At 46.3% G+C, this 20,836-nt stretch overlaps 1 protein-coding gene and 1 pseudogene across 2 annotated transcripts in view; both read right to left on the bottom strand.

Moving 5' to 3' along the window:
• Positions 1 to 254: 254 nt before the first annotated feature.
• Positions 255 to 20,836, bottom strand: part of IP6K1 (inositol hexakisphosphate kinase 1) — a 56,656-nt gene continuing 36,074 nt past the window's right edge. Inside the window, exons 3-6 of one of the 2 annotated variants that reach the window (XM_021686882.1) lie at positions 10,415 to 10,625; positions 6,295 to 6,476; positions 4,050 to 4,225; positions 255 to 3,687 (exon numbers count right to left, since the gene is read on the bottom strand). In XM_021686882.1, coding sequence (XP_021542557.1) covers positions 3,154 to 3,687; positions 4,050 to 4,225; positions 6,295 to 6,476; positions 10,415 to 10,625 — 1,103 coding nt within the window. In that variant the 3' untranslated portion in view covers positions 255 to 3,153. The remainder of the gene's footprint in view (positions 3,688 to 4,049; positions 4,226 to 6,294; positions 6,477 to 10,414; positions 10,626 to 20,836) is intronic. The other variant, XM_021686883.1, reaches the window with a different exon arrangement.
• Positions 18,051 to 19,107, bottom strand: LOC110577541 (annotated as a pseudogene).

The following is a 20,836-nucleotide window of genomic DNA, read 5'->3' as shown; positions in this document are numbered from 1 at the left end:
CCGAGCGAGCCCGGCTGCCATGGGGACCGGGCCCCGGGCCCGCGGGTCAGCTAACCATTGGCGGATCCAAAGGCGGAACTGGCGCCAAGGGCGAGGCTTCCTTCCCGACCGGTGCCAGGTCCGCCGCTGCACGGGCGCTTCCGGCCCCGCCCCGGGACGGCGGCTCGGGGGCGCGGCGGAGGGACGCGAGCGGCGGTCGGGCTGGGCCTGTCCTCGAAGCCGCGGGACAGCAAAGACGCGGACACACCTCAGTTTCTAGCGGCTTTATTTTGACATACACGACCTCAGACACAAGCGGGGCGGGCAGCGCTAGGTGTACAGAAAGGGGCGACCCGGCGCAAGGCCCGAGCACCCCTCCCCGGCACGCAAGGTCCCGAGGAGACGCAGCTGGCCCAGCCGCGGCCGAAGTCGAGAGTGGAAGGGGGCGCAGGCCTCGGGCGGCGTGGGCAGGTTTAGGCGGGAAAGCAGAGCAGAGAGCGATTCCTAGAGGCGAGGCCTCACAGTTCCCCGAGAAGCAAAGGAACCAGGTCCTTCCCAGGGTGCTCCAATTTTTTTCCTCATTAAAACTTTTTTTTTAATCGGCAAAAACAAAACCAAATTGAACAGCGATAAAGTTCCAAGCAATCTGCATCGAGGGGGCGTGCACGTGGACGTGCGCGAGTGAGCAGCGGCTAAAGAACTAGACCAGGCCTTTGGCCCCTGGGGAAATCCCCACACCCACTGCACAGGCCCCAATGTGAGAGAGGGGTGGGGTCCCTGGCAAGTTGCTACACTGGTCCCCTTCCTCGTTAAGCACCGCCGGTCCCACTCCCCGCCCCCCCCCCGGGGGGCTGGTGTCTACTTGGCCCAGGGAAGCACTAGAGAGGGGGGGTCACTTGAGCACCCCAACCCGTGATCCCGCGTTGCACTTTGGTCCCAAGTTGGGGTTTGGGAAGGCAGGGCCTGGCAGGGACAGGGCTCTCTGACAAGGAGCAGGCAGAAGGAGTAGAGGCAGAGAGTGTGTGTGCACACACATGCCCACCACCCACCAGGTAACAGAGCTGAGTCTCCAAGTGTCAAAAGTGCTGAAAAGAGGGATCCTGCCCTGATGGAGTAGCAGCAAATCCCAGGCCCTTCTGCTCTTTTTAGTGCCAGGAAAACGCTGGAGATAGTGGGTATAGTCTCTCTTACTATGAAGAGCACAACGGGGCAGCATGTGCTCCCCAAATACAGGAACTCAGGAGGCACAGCACATCCCCAGGCTGGAGAGGTTCAACTAAAGGGGGTCCCAAGTGGCCCCTGACTCTCGGTCTTAGCCTCTGCCCTGCCAGGAAATGCCAGTCCAAACGAATGAGCTACTACCCCCCTGAAGCCACAGAATGGTACAGGAAAGATGGTCGTTACTGACCAGAAACAAGCAAGCTGTCCCTCCCAGCCCCAAGGAATGGGAACCTGCCCACTACTGGCACCAGGATCAGAGGGCTGAGAGAGAGACGGGATCCATCAAGGAGCCCATTTAAAATGTGTGAAGCTGCATCTCTAAGGAATCGGAAAGTAGTCCACCACTTCCAAGGCCTCGACAGGCTGGCAGGCTTACCTTTAATGCCCAAACAAGGACACGCCCAAAGCAACAATGACAGTGGCCCTAGGCTCAGAGGGGAGAGCACTAACCTTGGCAATGGCTACATGAGTGCAGTGTCACCTCCTGGCCACATGTTCAAGGTGGCAGGTCTCTGTGCCATTAAGGGCTGGAGGCAAAAATTATTAAAAAACCACCAGAAAGATCACCCCTTGAGCCTTCACTGTACCACTGTCCACGTGGAGCAGGGCTACACACTGCCAGGCCCACAGAGAAGGTGCTGGGCCATCCGGGAAACACCTCCTACAATTCATTTGCTACCAGTTCTTTGTAAAAAGGTCGCACCTGCTGACAACAGGCACAGGGGCAAAAGCTCACCTCAGAAATGGCAGGACAGAAATCAGTATTTACTAATGAACAAGGCTACAGCCCAGGAAAAAGATCCCAAGAGACAAGGGCTGGCTGGGAGATGGACAAATGGACAGACTGATGGATCCCAGGACTGGTAAGACGAAACTCATTAGCAGAATCTGGGCACCTGCACCCAAGGCCCAAACAATGTCTCTATGAACAGACAAGCTTCAAGCTCTCCCTCACAAGACTGGAGCTCCTCACAATGGGTTGCTGCCTTGAGCTTAGCCTGGAGAAAGGTGACACCCTGAGCGGACCACAGCCCTTGAGCCCTGGGAAGGGCAGACCATCCAGAGGCAGCACAGCTGCCCAAACTAGAGGAAGACGACTCCCACCCACAGCACAAGAACTGCAAATACTGTCTAGGCCAGAGCCACCAGACGCCCTGAGGCCTGCTGGGACACCGACTCTCCTCGGCAAATAGAGCAGGGACCCCCTTCAATGGGGCAAGAAGGGGTGGCCTCCTCAGGCAAGGGATCTCAGGAAGAAAGGCTGGCTGGGGTGTGCAGGCAGGAAGAGGAGCAGGTTCAAGTGCCAAAGAGTGCCTGGGGATCCCAGGGCCTGCCCTCTGCCATAAGCTGGCTTCAGCCCAGCTTCATGAATCTAGCCTCATGCCAAGTCAGAACCGAGGAGGACGGGTCCAGCGATGTGCAACTGGCCCTGTGCTACCCGGGGGGCATGTGTTAAAGAGCTGGTTGATGCCCATGCCACCAGACTAGGAAGTCCCCTAACGGATGGGCACCCAATCCTCTACTGGTGAGGAACAAGGGATGAGTGAGCACAGAGGGGCCCTGTACCAGCCCACAGCTTCACCCTAAGACCAGCAGGGCCCTGCAGCCACAGACGCCAAAGACCTAGGCAAGAGAAACCAATGTCCAAGGGTACCCTGTCCCTGCTGCCAAGCCCATCCACCAGGGGCACCTCTTCCTTTCTAAGTCAGCCTGGACACAGCAGTCAGAGCCGTAGAGCTAAAGGAGCCTGGCTGAGAGGATGTGTGTTGTGCCCTCCTTCACTTTATATATATGGATTCCAGGCTACAGCTAAAAACATTTCTTTTAGTTTACACCAAAGAGAAATATAACCCTTTAAAAGCAAGTCTGTGTGTCCTCACGGCGAGTTCAGTCAGAGCAATGGTCCCTGCCTGCGGGTGGAGAGGAAGGGGTTCTGGGGGCCCAGGGCCGGGCCTACTGGTTCTCGTCCCGCATCTGTTCCATGATGCTGATGAGGTTCTCTAGGCCGAACACATAGCCTCGGTCCGGCCCGTCATGCACGGTGGGGTCATCCCGGAAGCCCTTGAACGTGCTGTGTGCAAAGTCGATCATGCGGACATCCACCTTGGGTGGAGAGGAGGGGCCGGCCTCAGGGCTGGTGCTACTGGGGCTGGTGCTGGGGCCACAGGGTGGCGCCCCCTCAGGGAGCCCCGTATCCAGGTGCTTGAGACGCATCTCGGCCCGGCGGTCCAGGAAGGACTCTGCCCGGCACTCCCTGCCGTCGTAGATGACAAGCAGGGAGCTGGAGTAGAAGCGATAGGAGGCCTGCCGCTCCAGCACAGCTTTCAGGCCCCGCAGTTTGCTCAGGATGGGCTCAAAAAGGTCACGCCTCAGGTCCAGGCCGTTGTGCAGGTACTGATAGAGGGCGTTGCGGAAGCCTTCAATGGAGAGCCCGCGGCCATAGTACTTGTTCCTGCAGAGGTAATGCCCTGTGTCCAGCTGGTACACCTGAAAGCCCAGGAGACAGAGCGGGTGAGCACCAGGGAGGTCTGATGACCTTCAAGTGCCCTGGGCAGCCATTGTCTGGAAAGTACTCCTGACCAGCTTGACTCGTCCCAGTGTCAAGGCAACAGGCTCTCACAGAGGCTCTGGATCTGGAGTCCAGACTAAGGTCACCAGGTAAGGCCTAGAGGGCTCAGGGAACATACCTATAAGGAAGCACTCGGCACCCTGTGGGGGGCTCACCCTCTCGGAGGAGACTCTGGACCACTGTGGGCCCGGAGGACACCTGGCAGGGGGAGCAGACAGGTACGTGGGCCACCCAAAACACGCGGGCAGCAGCAGTGAGGCTCTGGCCAGGGGCAACTCACCTGCATGCCACAGACCCTGACACCCAGCGTAGCTGACGTACTCTGCTCGCACTTCCTCATCTGCCGGGCTGCCTTCTCCGCGGATGCGTCATCCCCGTGCTGCCGGGTGCCCATCTTCAGGTCCAGCACACAGGGGTACTTGAAGTGGTGCACCACGTTCTCAAGCAAGAGGAACTCTGGGCCGTGGTCAAGGAGAATAACAGCCACACTCACCGTCAGCCCCAGCCAGGAAACCACGACCAAGTTTTTCTACAAAAGGGGGCATTCTCTTCTAATGTGATCTGTATTCACCTCACAGACTCTCAAATGTAGATGTCACACCACTGGCTTACTCATTCTTTTCAAAAATTTTTTATTGTAGCAAAATATACATAACATAAAATGTACCATTTTCACTATGTTTAACTGTACAGTTCAGTGGCATTAGTACATTCACATTACTGTGCACATCACCATCCATCTCTGGAACTTTTTCATCGTCCCAAACAAAAACTAGAAACTGTACCCACCTCACACTATCTCCCATTCTTCCTCACGCCCCCACCCCCAGTAACTACCTTTCTAGTTTCCATCTCTATGAATAGGACTATTCTAGACACTTCATATTTGTCCTTTTGTGGCTGGCTGTTTCACTTAGCAAAATGTTTTCAAGTTTTATCCGATTTGTATGTAGCATGTGACAAAATTTCATTCCTTTTTATGGCTGAAAAATTTTCCGTGGTGTATATATATACCAAATCTGCTGATGCCATCATTTTTATTTTTTTCTATTTTATTCTGTCCTGTAGGCATACACAAACTAAAGAAGATCTGGCAGATGTGCATACATCCCTGGCACCATCAGTAAACCGAGGCCCTACTCCAGCCGTACCTCACCGAGGCCTAAGAGAAGTAAGACACCTTTGCGGCACTGCTACCAACATGAGAAATCCGGTTTAACATTCCTGAATGGGAGTCTTAGAAAAAAGTGGATTTAAAATTTCTATCCTGCCTTTTTCTGACTAACCTTCAAACCAGTGACTACATATTTAAACTTATCCCTTGGTATTTCTAGAACCTTCTGCTTAAAATGCCTCTACGGTCCTGGCTGGCTGGATGGCATTTATACCCATGTCCTCATTTACATCTACTGTCTGCAACCATCCTGGATAAAGGTATAGGCTTGTCACATCTGTCAAAAGTCACCAGGGCCTACAGCCTGGACCTCAATTTCGTACTGGGGGACGAGGAAGCAATCACATGATCTTGGACGGTAAGATACTTGGCATCACTTGACGATGCACATATTAGCATCGCCTAATTCTTTAAAAAATAACTTACAGAAAACGATTAAATTGGCCTTTAATCAATTTCATCACCTGCTATAACCTATAAACAAGTGGCAATAAAACTTAAAAAGGGCTGCAGAAACACCTCACAGGGCCGGAGAACATGGGCTCTTGAATCCTGCTGTGGCCACTCACGGGCCTGGGCACAGCACCTAACCCCCCTGTGCTCCCATCTCCTCATCTATAAATGGGCTTCGTCAACACTTTCTCCCTCAAGAGACTGTTCTGAAAACTGAGTAAACAGAGAGGGCTCAGCACATTTCCCCTCAGTTTCCCAGTATTAGTTATTCACAGTCTACTGCTTCAAACACTAAACAATCATCAGAATTCCCATTTTATAATACTTTTTTTTTACTTTTACCATCCTTTAAAGACTATTATACGTTGTTTAGGTATGGTGTTTATCTTAGACAAAAAAACCCCACATATCACTTTGTAATTATTATCTTTTGGGAGGGGAAAAATATATGTGTGTACATGCACACACACACACCCAGATCCCTCATTCTAGACATGCACTGATAAATACAGTAACCACTAGGAACATGTGGCAATTTAAATTTAAATAAATGTAAAATTCTGTAACTCAGTCAGAGCAAGCACGTTTCAGTTACTCGGTGTGGCCAGTGGCTACCATACTAAACACAGATACACATACCTCCACTGTCCCAGAAGGTTCTACCAGACAGCACCCTTCTGAACTGCCAAGTTTAAGCTTCAGGCTTACCAGTCCCGAAAGGCAGAAAAAAAACGTGTCCATAAAACAAGGAAGGACAAAGAGCCTATGAAAAAGGGAGATGAGAACAGGAGGGGCTCCTGGACAGAGAGGGCCTCGGCCATGGTGCTAGGTGTCCTGACACAGGACCAACCCACGGTCCCAGCAGGGGGCACTGCTGAAGGTGTAGTAACAAGGATACTGTAGAGCTTTCGGTCCTTGGACTCGGAGCGCATGCGACTCAGCTGCTGCTTGTGACAGCGCAGGCTCCAGGGATTATGGCTGATCTTCTCAGAACTCAGACCGCTGTTGCCATCCAGCATCTGGAAAGGGACGTCTGAGTGGCTGTGGAGCTCCACCTTTGGACTCTTTGCCTCCTGGGAGCTAAGAAGGAAGAACAGGACACACTGCTGAGGGGCTCAGACAAGTCACCCTCCGGGGTCTCGGTGTACAAGGTGAAGGAGGCCTCGATCAGGTCTCATCTGCCACCCATGGGCCCTGCTGACAGGTGGCACAGGGGCTCCGGATGCATGAGCGCATAAAAGTGAGTAATAAGTAGTATTTATACTTGTGTCTCTGAAAACTGTCTCAAAAATAATTCTGGGCATCAAATTATGTGATGAAGACACCACTCCAGATGCATTAGGAAGGCTACTATAAAAATCAACTGGAACAAGTGTTGTAGAGGATGTGGAGAGACTGGAACCCCCGCACACTGCTGGAGGGAATGCAAAATGGTGCAGCCACCGTGAAAGTCTGCTGGTTCCTCAAAACGCTAAACGTGGAATTATCCAATGATCCAGCCATTCCACTCCTAGGTCTGTACCCAAAAGACCTGAAAACAGGAACTCAAACAGAAACCTGACACTCTGTTCACAGCAGCATTACAATAAACAAGAGGTGGAAACAACCCAAGTGCCCACAAGAGCATGAACGGAAAAACAAAATGTGCCATACCCTACAGTGGAGCAGCGTTTGGCAGTAAAAAGGGAGGGGATTCTGACACAGGCTACAACCTGGATGAGCGCTGAAAACATCTTGCTAAGTGCAATAAGCCAGACACAAAAGGAGAAATGCTGTAGGGTTCCACTCGTCTGAGGTAACCACACATTCACAGAAACCGAAAAGAGAATGGTGGTTGCCCGGGCCTGGGGGGGAGGGGAATGGAGAGTTATCTAACAGGGATGGGGCTGCCGCTGGAGATGAAAAGCAGCTCTGGTAATGGGCAGTAGTGAGGGCCGCACGACAGCGTGCGTGTGTTTAATACAACTCAACTATACACCGAGAAAAGGCGAAAATGATAAATTGACAGGTGTACTTTACACTTTTAAAAAATACAAAAATTGATGAATGTAGAGTCTTACACTTCATAAATAGAGGGTGGAGCATGGGATGCCACTGTCAAGAACACGAGTAACTATCCTGTTTGTGTCCACATCTACAACCGAATTTTTAATAAGACTCAAAGAAAGCATCTGCAGACACTGTCTGTGGCCCTGCGCAGCGGGTGCCCGGGAAGCAGCAGAGCGAGTGAGCAGCTCAGAGCAGAGGCGGGAGCGGCAGCTCCGGACAGATGCCACCGTCCTCTCCTGCCACGGTGGGTGTGCGAAGTCACGCAGAGCCGAGCTAACCACCAGGCCTAGCGTGTCCTGGAAATGCGGGCGCTCCCGCAGAGTGGCGGGCAGGCTGGGTGAAGCGGCTGAGAGACCCAGGCAGACCTTCCCAGTCCCTCTGACCGGAAGCAGAGCGGCCGCCGGTGCCTCTCGGCGTGACGGAACTCTCATGTTCTTCTGGGGACGGCGTGGCTGAGGCTATTCATGGACGCCTTTTTTGTGATCCCCTTTAAGAAACAACAAGGTTGGGATGGCTCGGGGGCTCAGTTGGTGAAGCGTCTGCCTTCGGCTCGGATCATGATCCCAGGGGCCTGGGGTCGAGTCCCGCATCGGGCTCCCTGCTCCGCGGACTCCCTGCTTCTCCCTCTGCCTTTGCCTGCCACTCGCCCTGCTTGTGCTCTCTTTCTCTCCCTCTCTCTCTCTCTGACAAATAAATAAAATCTTAAAAAAGAAAAGAAACAACAAGGTTTACTAATCTGCCAAGTAAGCCCAGATAAGTTCTCTGTGCCAGCCTGGGGAACCCGTGCCCCTTGGCATCACCCCTGGTGTTGCAGCTCTGGTCCTGGTGAAGAAGCAAGCTCCACTCCGGGCGGTAACTCAGAGCCTCTGCGAATAGGCCAAACAGAGGTCAGGGCCTGCAGACAGAGCTGTCACTTTCAAAGCAGAGCCCTGAACTCGGACACAGGCAGACTCTGATGTTACTCTACGTACACTGGCTTTTCATCAGATGATTCATGGAGCAACTTCTATACCTTTGGAGACCAAAAGAAAGCCCACTCTAAAGAGCTCTTGAGAGAAAGGCATTAATGCCGGCTATGGGCTGGAGGACTTGGGGAACATTCCTTGTCACTAAGCTTAGGTCCCACCTTCATCAGTGAAGAGGAAGCCCCTTGGGGAATGACAAGGAAGCCCTGAAGAAGTGCTTCCGCAGACTGGAGTCTATTTTCCACAAGAACACTTAACACCTGGAGACCCTCCTTACTATGAAATGGTTATTTCTCTCCTTGCATCAGGGATGCAGATCTGGCTAGAGAGGGCCCCTGACTGAGGACACGGGAGAGGACACATCACACACTCAGGCAGAGTCTCATGGGGTTCTGTGCTCCTCGATGTGCGTCCTCTTCCATCGATGGGAGCAAGGAGCGCTGGAAGGCCCTCGGCTCACAGCTTCAGCAGCCAGAGTGAGCAGCATGTGTTGCTGAACTGATCTGACATTAGAGATAAGCTATGTGCTGCCACATCTAAGAAAAGTCCCAAATCCAACTTTTGAGTCACAGATCTTATTCACTGAAACTTATTTTTGAGTGAAATAATATACTTAAAAAAAATTTTTTTTTCTTAAGTAATCTCTATACCCAACGTGGGGCTCGAACTCAACAATCCTGAGATCAAGAGTCACGTACTCCACCGACTAAGCCAGCTAGGTGCCCCGAAATTAAATATAAAGTAATTTAATCATACAATTTTTATTTCACTTTGTTCCAGGAAGCTCACATTACTTTTAATTTCTTTTTTAATAATTCAGTGGGTTTTTAAAAAATATATATTTACAAGGTTATAAAATATCACCACTATCTAATTTTTAGGACATTTCATCACCCCCAGAACAATCACCATTAGCAGTCACTTCCTATCCTCCTCTCCCCTCCCAGTCCCTGGCACCCAATAACCTGCTTACTGTCTCATGCGTTTGCCTATTCTGAACATTTTCTATAAATGGAATCACATTATATGTGTTTTTTTGTGACTGACTTCTTTCACTTAGCAAAGGTTTTCAAGGTTCATTCCCACTGTGGCTTGTATGAGTGTGCCATTCCTTTTTATCACTGAATAATATTCAGCCTTTATTCATCCATTCATCAGCTGACGGACACTTGGGTTACTTTCATTGTTTGGCTGTTAGGAATAATGTTACTATGAACATTTCTTTGCAAGTTTTGTGTCTGAATGTATTTTTTCAATTCTCTTGGTATGGGCTGCTATTCCCAGGAGTGGAATTGATGGGTTTAGCTTTCCAAGGAACTGCCAAATAACTGTTTTCCAAGGTGGCTGCACTATTTTACATTCCCATCAGCAATTTAAGAGGGTTCCAATTTCTCTACATCTTCATCAACACTTTTATTGCCTGTCCTTTTGATGACAGCCATCCTAGGAGAGTTCACATTTTTTGCATAAAATATCAAGAAACATAACTCTTTGTAAACTATTTTCCTAATCTACAAGAAAAATCATTTCCACTGGAATAAACTAAATTTTAGGTGCAGGGAAAGGGTTAAGAGCTGATCTCAGAGTCTCAGAGAGGTCAAAGAACCTCTTCCAGAACCCTTAAAGAACACTAGTCCAGTCTCTCACTGCCCTTAGGCAATCCTACAGGTCAGAAAGCAGATGCAACCTCACTGTGGCCCAAGGCATTTCAACCTCATGTGTGAGACATAACCAAGCTGTAGTACACAGAGCACCCACGGAGAGTCCTTACTTCCAAAAGGCTGAGAGACCTTCACTCTCTCTTGACCAGCTCCATCCATCCTCAGAAGGTGGCATCACTGGGGTGATGTGACACGCCCAGGTGGGCAGCCAACGAACACCAGCCATCTTCCCCCAACCTTGAGCCCTACTTCCCCAGGGTGTGTCAGGACTCTAGAGATGCCTCGAGTGTTTGTGCTGCTAGGACCAGACATGCACCTTCAGCCCTGCTGACCACCCCCTTACCTCTCAGAGGTTTCAAGGGACAGGCTGGCTTTCTCCTCCTTGTGGTCACTGCCACTGCCTGATCGGTGCAGGCTCCGGCGGGAGTGTTTGCGCCGAGGTTGCTCCCGCTCTGGTGTGTCATCCTGCTCCACAGTCTCACTTTCCACATAAGGGTAGGCCACCAAGTTGATGTAACCATCACTGTCTCCCTCAAAACAGACAGACACCACGCCTGTTGAAAAAAAGGCAGCTAGTCAACAAACGTCTACACAGGCTGGGTCTATGCAGCACAGACTGCTGGTACTTGCTGTCCCACAGCACATCACCTGCCTGAACCAACTGAAGATCAGTGTAGGAACAATGACCAACAGACACCTTTCCAGAACACAGCTGACCACTCACCCCGACTCAAAGTCTGCTACTTATCCTTTGACCATGGGTAGATCGTGGGTAGAGCGGGTACCTATTTCCCACTCTCTTCTATAGCCCCGGCACTTCCAATGACTGACTTCTGTACCATCCAAACTGCGTGCACTGGAGACATCCACACCTGACAGGACTTAACCCTCTCCTTATTTAACTGTTCTCTGATACTGCCATGTCCTGTGTCGGCGTCTCAATCTGTTTCCCTCTGCCTGGCGGTGCCAGAGAGACATTAAGACTTCTCCCTGCAAAACAGTCCCCAAAGTAAGTCTTCTGCCCACACTAAGCATCAGGTTTTCTAACCTCACCAGACAGAACCTCTGCTTTACCAAACCACCGGCACTCCTAAGTTGAGACACCTTTCTATTCTCCGTGCTTTACTGGGGCAAAACAGTTTATCGTGTCCATTTTTTATCAACCAAGTTGTTCGTAGTTTCTTCTGAATCATTACCAAAAGAGTTAAAACACAACACCTACAAACCTAGCTCAAGGTTTTTTTTTTTTTAAGAAAGAAAAGAAACAAGAAGAAAGTAAGAAAGAAGCCCAGGGGCACCTGGGTGGCTCAGTCGGTTGGTTAAGCATCTGACTTCAGCTCAGGTCATGAGCTCGGGGTCCTGGGATCGAGCCCCACATTGGGCTCCTCGCTCAGCAGGGAGTCTGCTTGTCCCTCTCCCGCTGCCCCTCCACCCCACTCATGCTCTCTCTCACATAATAAAATCTTAAAAAAAAAAAAAAAAGATAAAAGTCCAGGCTGCCTATCATCTAACTTCCACATCCAGCCTTCTGTCAGCTACATTTCTCTTTTCACACACTTGTGTACAAAACTGGCTCTATAATCTGAACATAAGTGAGAAGCTTTTATAAATAAGTCAATATGCCAGACCAAGAATATCCTTCTCTTTGGCCCATTTCCTTCTCCAGGTAGGTACTGCCTCACTCCCTGGGCTCTTTTAGAAAAAATTCCTGAAACATGAAATGGATTCTTTTTTCTTACATTCCCACCACACTGCTCAATGTATGCTGCACTTCAGTGCGCCTCACCCCTGTACCCTGGCTGGTTTATACAGATGGCTGCCTCTCCTGCAGGTATTCACCTCTGTAACCTCCTCTCTTTGTCTTCACTAAAACCTCAACTGTTCCGGCCTGAATGCCCTCTGGTCTGCAAGCTTCTCGGTCTCCTGGGCTGCCCCTTATGCTCTGACCTAGAGGGTCCTCTAGGCCTGCACACCGCTGTGGTGCTGACCAGCCTGAGGGTCGTTCCTTCTAACCTTCTATGGTCTTCTACTTCTCCCCACTCTTGGTTTACTCCTTATTTGAGTGGAAGACATCTTTAGGTCAATGTTCAGTCCTTTTGCAGGACTTTATTCTGCTCCAACACCTGACTGACTGAAGACAAAATTCTATGTAGTCTGTAAATAAAGACAGTTCTACTTCTTCCTTTCCAATTGGAATGCATTTTATTATTCACTATCTGGCCTAACCACACCGGCCAGAACCTCCAGTAACATGTTGACTAGAAGTGGACAGCATGAACATCCTTGTCTCGTTCCTGATCTTAGGGGGCAAAGCAATGGTTTCGTCGTTATGAGGCTAACTGGAGGTTTTTCATAGATGCCCTTAGTCAGGTTGAGGAACTGTCCTTCTAGTCCTAGTTTGCTGCTGTTGTTTTATCAAGCAAGAATGGATGCTGGAGGGGCACCTGGGTGGCTCAGTCGGTTAAGCATCTGCCTTCAGCTCGGGTCATGATCATGGGGGTCCCAGGGTCCTGGGATCAAGCCCCATATCGGGCTCCCTGCTCAGCGGGGAGCCTGCTTCTCCCTCTTCCTTTACCCTTCTCCCAGCTCTCTCTCAAATAAATAAATAAAAATCTTAAAAAAAAAAAAAAAAATGGATGCTGGATACTGTCAAATGCTTTTTCTGAATCTGCTAAGATATAGATGGTTTTTCTTTTTTTAGATTATTAATATGGAAATTCCATTTAACCTTTGAATGTTAAACCTACCCTGCATTACTCAGATAAACCCTACCTGGTAATGATGTATTGTCCTTTTACTATATTGTTGGGACTCAGTCAACTAAAATTTTATTCAAATTTTTTACATCTAGATTCATGAGGTCCATTTATTTTCTTGTAGTGGCCTTGCAGAATGAGTTGGGACATACTCTTTAAATTTTTTGGAAGAGTTTCTGTAGAACTACTCTAAGTATTTCTTTCTTAAATATTTGGTAGAATTCATCAGTGAAGCTGTGTGGGCCTGGAGTTTTCTTCACTAGAATGCTTTAAACTCCAATCTCAATTTACTTGATAGCACTATTCAGAGACTCCCATTTTTTCTTGAGAGTTTTCATAGTTTGTATCATTCAAGAAACTGTCTCTTTCATCTGTGCTGTAGAAGTTATTGGCATAAAGTTTTTCATAATATTCTTTTACCTTTAAATATCAGTAGACTCTACTGACAACATATCTATCATTTCTGGCATTAGACGTTAATGTATTCTCCTCTTCCTGATCAGTCTAGCTAGAGATGTTCTCAAAAAAATCAGCCTTTGGGCTTTGGTTTTTATTGATTTTCTTAATTTCTGCTCAATTTTCTCACTGAATTGTCTTTTTCATACAGATTTGCATTAATTTAGATACAGATATATATTCTGGAAACTAATCCTTGGTCAGTTATATGTGTTGTAAACATCTTTATCCATTTTCTTTGAAGGTGTATTTTGATAAATGTAAGCTTTAAATTTTATGTGTCAAATATATCATTATCTCCTTTACAATTAGCTCTTTTATTTTTGTCTTTCAGGCTTGTCTAAAGCTATACTGGAAATCCGCCTTTCTCCTGAGGCACACACTTTTAAGTACCCTGACAGACCACAGGCAGACACAGAGCATCACACCTGCTATGTGGAGAAATGGCTGTGCTGTGGGTAGGCCAGGAAAAAGCTCTACCAAGAGTAGATGAGACTTGGTAATTAAATGAGCCATGCAATCGACCATTAGATTAAGGAAAAAATATTTTTGATTCTGACTTTTTTAAATTTTTTTTTAAAAAGATTTTATTTATTTATTTGACAGAGAGAGACACAGCCAGAGAAGGAACACAAGCAGGGGGGAGTGGGAGAGGGAGAAGCAGGCCCCCCGCAGAGCAGGGAGCCCAATGTGGGGCTCGACCCCAGGACCCTGGGACCATGATCTGAGCCGAAGGCAGACGCTTAACGACTGAGCCACCCAGGCGCCCCTGATTCTGACATTTTTTTTATGTCATTACTCACACCTAGGTAGAATGCAGACGGGAAAATGAAAATCAATGATCTTTTAATTCATCTGATATAAGTCCTAACTTTCTTGGCATTTTTAAGACTAATTTCAATAGACACTAAAGATCACATTTGATGAAGGTTTTGTTATTTTTTAAAATATACTCTTAAAAATTATAGTAAAAAATAGGGGTGCCTGGGTGGCTCAGTCGTTAAGCGTCTGCCTTCGGCTCAGGTCATGATCCCAGGGTCCTGGGATCGAGCCCTACATTGGGCTCCCTGCTCGGTGGGAGGCCTGCTTCTCCCTCTCCCACTCCCCCTGCTTGTGTTCCCTCTCTCGCTGTGTCTCTCTCTGTCAAATAAATAAATAAAATCTTAAAAAAAAAAAATTATAGTAAAAAAATATGTAACATAAGTTTATAATTTTAACCATTTTTAAATGTACAATTAGTGGCATTAAGTACATTCACAATGTTGTATATGATTATCATTATCTATTTCCAGAACTTTCTCATCACCTCAAAGAAAAAATCTGTACCCATTAAATAATAACTCCCCCCTTCTCCCTCACCCGAACCCCAGGTAACCTCTAACCTACTTTGTCTCTACAAACAGGCCTACCGTAGACATTTCATATAAGTGGAATCATGTCATTCTCGTCCTTTTGTGTCTGGCTTATTTCCCTTAGCATAATGTTTCCAGGATTCACCCATTCTGTAGCCTGTATCAGAACTTCATTTCTTTTTATGGCTGAATACTATTCCACTGGGAATATGTATCACATTTTGTTTATCCATTCATTTGTGATGGACACATGGGTTGTTCCCACTTTGGGCTATTGTGAATAATGCTTCTGTGAATATTAGCTTATAAGCATCTGTTTGAGTCCCTGTTTTCAATTCCTTTTTTTAAGACTTTATTTATTTATTTTGAGAAGGTTTGTTTTTGTTTTAAAGATCCTGTTTTGTTTTGTTTTTTTAAGATTTTATTTATTTATTTGATACAGAGAGAGACTAGAGAGAACACAAGCAGGGGAGTGAGAGAGGGAGAAGCAGGCTCCCCACTGAGCAGAGAGCCCGATGTGGGGCTCAATCCCAGGACCCTGCGATCATGACCTGAGCTGAAGGCAAACGCTTAACTGACTGAGCCACACAGGCGCCTCCCCACCCAGCCCCCCGTTTAACTTTTTGAGGAACCACCAAACTGTTTTCTGTAGTGGCTGCACCATTTGACAACAAATACTTTCCTTTTTTTTTTTTAAATTGTTATAGCCATCCTAGTGGGTATGAATGGTATCTGACTGTGGGTTTGATCTGCATTTCCCTAATGATTAATGATGATGTTTCATGTGCCGATTGGACATTTGCATATCTTCTTTGGAGAAATGTTTATTCAAGTCCTTTGACCATTTTTGAACTGGGTGTTTCTTAACTCTTAACTAGGGGAACTAGTTCTTAGAACACCCAAGCTTTTTTTTTTTTTCTTTTTTAACCTCAGAACTTTTGCTTAGGCTTAGAACGTTTCTTTCCATTGCCCTTTGCCCACAGCTGCTCCTCACACTTCAGTCCTTCAAGTCTCCCCAGACATTCCTTCCCTGATCATCCTATCTGGAAGCCTTATTATTTCTAATTATAGAACCATACTTAAGCACTTCTCAAAATCTATAAATTGTTTTGTCTATATGTTTATTTACTCTTTCTCACAGTAGCATGTTAAGTTCCCTGAAGGTATGGTATATTGTCTTTTACATCAATGAGCACAGAGCCTGGCATCCAGTAGATGCTTAATAAATATATGATTAATGAATGAGGGAAAGTTTTACATAAGGATACAGAAGCCTAGAACCTCACGTTCAGTACCAGATGCAGTAACACCTGATGACTGCAGCTGGCCATACTAAATAAATAAAAATCCCTCTTCAAACTTACTGCCAAAACACAGAATATCATTGACATTTTTCCTCAGCTTGGTTGAGTTTTAAAAACACCTGTGCTCCTGGCAATAAAGGGATATGTGTATTGTGTAGGATCATATTTACACAGGTATTTTCTAGACCTGTCTGCTGAAAGGGCCTAAAAACAATGATACTCCAGTAGCAATCAGTCCATCTAATGTCAAGATCTTGGTTTTTCTAAATACCATTCCTACAATAAAAGGAAGCAAAGCTCCCTGGAGAAATGGTTGGTTCCCGAACCGGGGCAGGAAAAATAAAATATGAGCCTGGAGCATCCTGAGGTAACTGAAAGTAAAGGAGGAGTCAAAAATGATGGGGGTACGTGTCACAAGCACACAAGAGCCAATTAAAGGAGTCCCAGTGGCCACATCTAGAATATGAGAAGTAAAATATCCCTAAGCCCAAACTGACAGATAATGGGTGAGAAGGGACAGTTCTTCCTTATGGGATTGTAATTCCTTTTAATTAATATATAAGGAATGATGGAAACAGAAGTCACCATTAGGCACACAACACAGTAATAATTGTCACAGGCAAGAACCACCAAACAATTCTAAAATTAGTGGGCTAAAGTACTATAAGAAACAGGATATTTAGGGGCACCTGGGTGGCTCAGTCGGTTAAGTGTCCGACTCTTGATTTCGGGTCAGGTCGTGATCTCAGGGTGGTGATATCAAGCCCCATTTGGGCTCCACGCTCAGCTGGAGATTCTCTCTCTCTCTCCCTCTGCCCCTCCCCGCCCCCACCCACTTTCTCTAAAATAAATAAATCTTTAAAAGGAAGGAAGGAACGAACGAACAGGATATTTAGAAAGTCTTAAAGTATGTCCCCATAGGATATTCATTAATTACAATAGGAAAGATAGTAACTTTACAGTGGAGAAGCCTGGGAGACACCACCTTAACCAAGTGATTGAAATTAAATCACCAGTAACAACGCACCTATCTTCTGACATGAAGAACTGAGGGCACAAGATCACTTCTGTTGCCCAAGATATATAACCTCAGTCTAATCATGAGAAAATATAAGGCAAATTCAAATTTAGGGACATTCTACAAAATCACTGCTAGTATACTTCAAAAGTGTCAAGGTCATGAAAGACAAAGACTGAGAAACTATCTCAGGTTGGAGGAGACTAAGGAGGAGTAAATGCAATGTGGAGTGAAAACCTGAACCAAAAGAAGAATGTAAGTGGGAAACGAAAACTGCCAAAATTTGAATATACAGATTAGTTATTATTATTATATCAGGGTTCATTTCCTGGTTTTGGTTATTATAAACTGTACTATAGTTAGGTTTTTAAAGAAAAATTTTTAAAGATTTTATTTATTTATTTGAGACAGAGAAAGAGAAAGAAAGCACAAGCAGGGAGGAAGGTTAGAGGGAGAGGGAGAAGCAGACTCCCTGCTGAGCAGGGAGGCCGATGAGGGTGCTCGATCCCAGGACCCTGAGATCATGAGCTGAGCTTTAACCGACTGAACCACCCAGGCACCCCAAGAAATTTTATTTATTTATTTGAGAGAGAGAGAATGAGAGAGAGAGAGCACATGAGGCGGGGAGGGTCAGAGGGCGAAGCAGACTCCCTACCAAGCAAGGAGCCCGATGTGGGACTTGATCCAGAGACTCCAGGATCATGACCTGAGCCGAAGGCAGTCACTTAACCAACTGAGCCACCCAGGTGCCCAAGAAATTTCTTTTTACTTATTTATTTACTTATTTGACAGAGAGACACAACACAGAAAGAAAGGGAACACAAGCAGGGGGGAGTGGGAGAGGGAGAAGCAGGCTTCCCGCGGAGCAGGGAGCCCGATGCGGGGCTCGATCCCAGGACCCTGGGCTCATGACCCGAGCCAAAGGCAGACGCTTAATGACTGAGCCACCCAGGCGCCCCAAGAAATTTAATACAATGCTCATTGATGCTTGATGACTGGCTTAAGTGAAGACTTTGATTTTAGTACAAGTCACTTTATCAACAATACGCATGAAACAGCACTCTCCTTAAAATCTAAAATCAGTTACTGAGATTCACTTAAGGAGCTCGGGGGCAGTATTAAAGGGGCCAGGTTCTCACAGGCCCTTATCCATCTCTGCACATTGGCTGGCACTGTCACACAGCAGCCTCCCGTCTGCCAGGGCACAGACCACAGCACAACATCTGCCACGGGGAGTTCAGTCCCAACAAGTCAGGATGCTCTTTCCAAGAGCAGAGTTCACAGAGTCAAACACAGTGGCTTCTTCTTTACTGCTTCCCTGTTCTGTTTTGTAAATTTTAAGATTTATTTATTTGAGAGAGCTCATGCACGCATGAGCAGGGGGAGGGGCAGAGGGAGATAGAGAGAGAATCTCAAGCAGACTCCCTGCAGGGCATGGATCCTGGACATGGGGCTCGATCTCAGGACCCTGAGATCATGACCTGAGCTGAAACCAAGAGTCAGATGCTTAACCAACTGAGCCAACCCAGGAGTCCCTACCTACTGCTTACCTCTTTTAACTGAAAAATAGCTATTATCTACCCAGGTATCTACAACGGTTAAATTTACAGCATTATGCTTTTGGCCAAACAGAAGAAAAAGTGTGCAATGTTCCTTTCTCCTTTGAAGACAGACATGATTTGGCCACTGAACTTCATCTGAATCTTTGGCACCTTCTTCCACATTAGATTAAAACCCAGCTGATATTCATGACAGGGCTGTTTTTTAGTCGGCTCGCCAAAGCACTTAAGAAGGCTTTCTGGCACACTGTTGACTGCTGAATGCATGAGAACAGTGGACAGGACCCTATAGTGGTAACAGAGCAGCTGGGACAGCACAAGAGGCAGGGGAGGTGGGGTCTGTGTTAATCATGATCTTTCAGTGCCCTTGTCTTTCAATGCCCCATAATCTTTTTCAAGCACTAAATTTAAGTCCCAGGCATTGGCTGATAAAGCAGTAGGCTCATCAGCTTGGATTATGCTGGTTACATCCAAGTCCACATCTAGTATCTCAATCATTTTGGAGCAACCATTAACTGCAGCTTTCAATTCATACAGACATTTTTAAATATCTTGGTGGGACTCAAGAGCTTGAAGAGATGGGCAGACTTCCTGCACATGGTCTACAACCAGGTAAGGAAAGATGTATCACTTTATGATAGGGCTTTACCTGGTACACTGGCATCACGGGAGCATTAGAGGAAGCTGGGTATACAGGAACTCTAATTTTTTTTTTGCAACTTTTCTATAATTTTAAATTTATTTCAAAATAAAAAAACAAAAGCCTTGTGCTGTTGGGTTTTCATATATATGAACTGGACCAATAATAGCTTCCATTTTCTTTGAATAAATTGGGCTTCATTTGACTTAATAAGAAAGGATCAAATTTTGGTTTAACTGTATATTTGAGAACATACACTTATTTTTCCTAGTAAAAATGTAGCCCGAGGAAAGAAAATAGATACTAATGATTTGCTATGGTTTTTAAAGACTTCTGTTCCCCAGTCTGAGAGAAAGTTGCAGGGAAAAACTGAACCAACGCTAGGGACAATCCTTCCCTGGAAGGCACCTTGAGATTCAAACTTGTCCCAGTTCTGGTGGTTGTGATTTAGAAAACATTTCTCTGGAGCCAGGGCTCAACTTCCTTTTAAGAGATTTTTTTTTTTTCCTTAGCATGACTCCATGAGCTAACAGGGCTTATAGTTCTCTATCTGGTTTTGGCATATTTATAGCAGAAGATTTGGCCATGAATGTGTTGAGTGTGGAAGAGTAGGCGGCTGAAGCTGCATTTATAAAGCATTTGTAACTGTTGTTCTTAGCCACTTAGAGACAGCAATGTGTTTGATTCTGGCTTCTCTCTCCTTTTACAGGCTTAGAATATTCCTTCAAATTCAATATTCTTCTGGTTCTGTTTTGAAAACAGTAGCAAATAGACCATCGAATTCAAAATTACACAATGGACTTGAATATACATTTCTCCAGAGAGATACACAGATGGCCAACAGCACATCAATATCATTAATCATTAAGAAAATGCAAATCAAAACCATAATCAGATACCACTCATACCCACTAGGATGGCTATAATAATTTTTTAAAAAAGAGGAAAGTACATGTTGGCAAGATGTGGAGAAACAGGAACATTCCCAGTAAGAATATCAAATGGTGCAGCCACTACAGGAAACAGTTTGGTGGTTCCTCAAAAAGTTAAACAGGATTACCATACGATCCAGCAATTCCAATCCTAGCTATGTACCCAAAAGAACTGAAAACAGGATCTTTAAAACAAAAACAAAAAAACTCTCTTTCTCCCTCTCTCAAAATAAATAAAGTCTTAAAAAAAAAGAAGAATTGAAAACAGGGACTCAAATGATGCTTATAAGCTAATATTCACAGAAACATTATTCACAATAGCCCAAAGTGGGAACAACCCATGTGTCCATCACAGATGAATGGATAAACAAAATGTGATACATATTCCCAGTGGAATAGTATTCAGCCATAAAAAGAAATGAAGTTCTGATACAGGCTACAGAATGGGTGAATCCTGGAAACATTATGCTAAGGGAAATAAGCCAGACACAAAAGGACGAGAATGACATGATTCCACTTATATGAAATGTCTACGATAGGCCTGTTTGTAGAGACAAAGTAGGTTAGAGGCTACCTGGGGTTCGGGTGGGGGAGAAAGGGGGAGTTATTATTTAATGGGTACAGATTTTTTCTTTGAGGTGATGAGAAAGTTCTGGAAATAGATAATGATAATCGTATACAACATTGTGAATGTACTTAGTGCCACTAAATTATCATTTTAAAATGGTAAACTTTATGTGTATGTTGC

Source organism: Neomonachus schauinslandi, chromosome 1 (genome assembly GCF_002201575.2).
Source record: "Neomonachus schauinslandi chromosome 1, ASM220157v2, whole genome shotgun sequence".
NCBI classification, from domain to species: Eukaryota; Metazoa; Chordata; class Mammalia; order Carnivora; family Phocidae; genus Neomonachus; species Neomonachus schauinslandi.
Note: the sequence above shows the minus strand (reverse complement) of the source record. Positions and strands in the feature narration are given on the sequence as shown.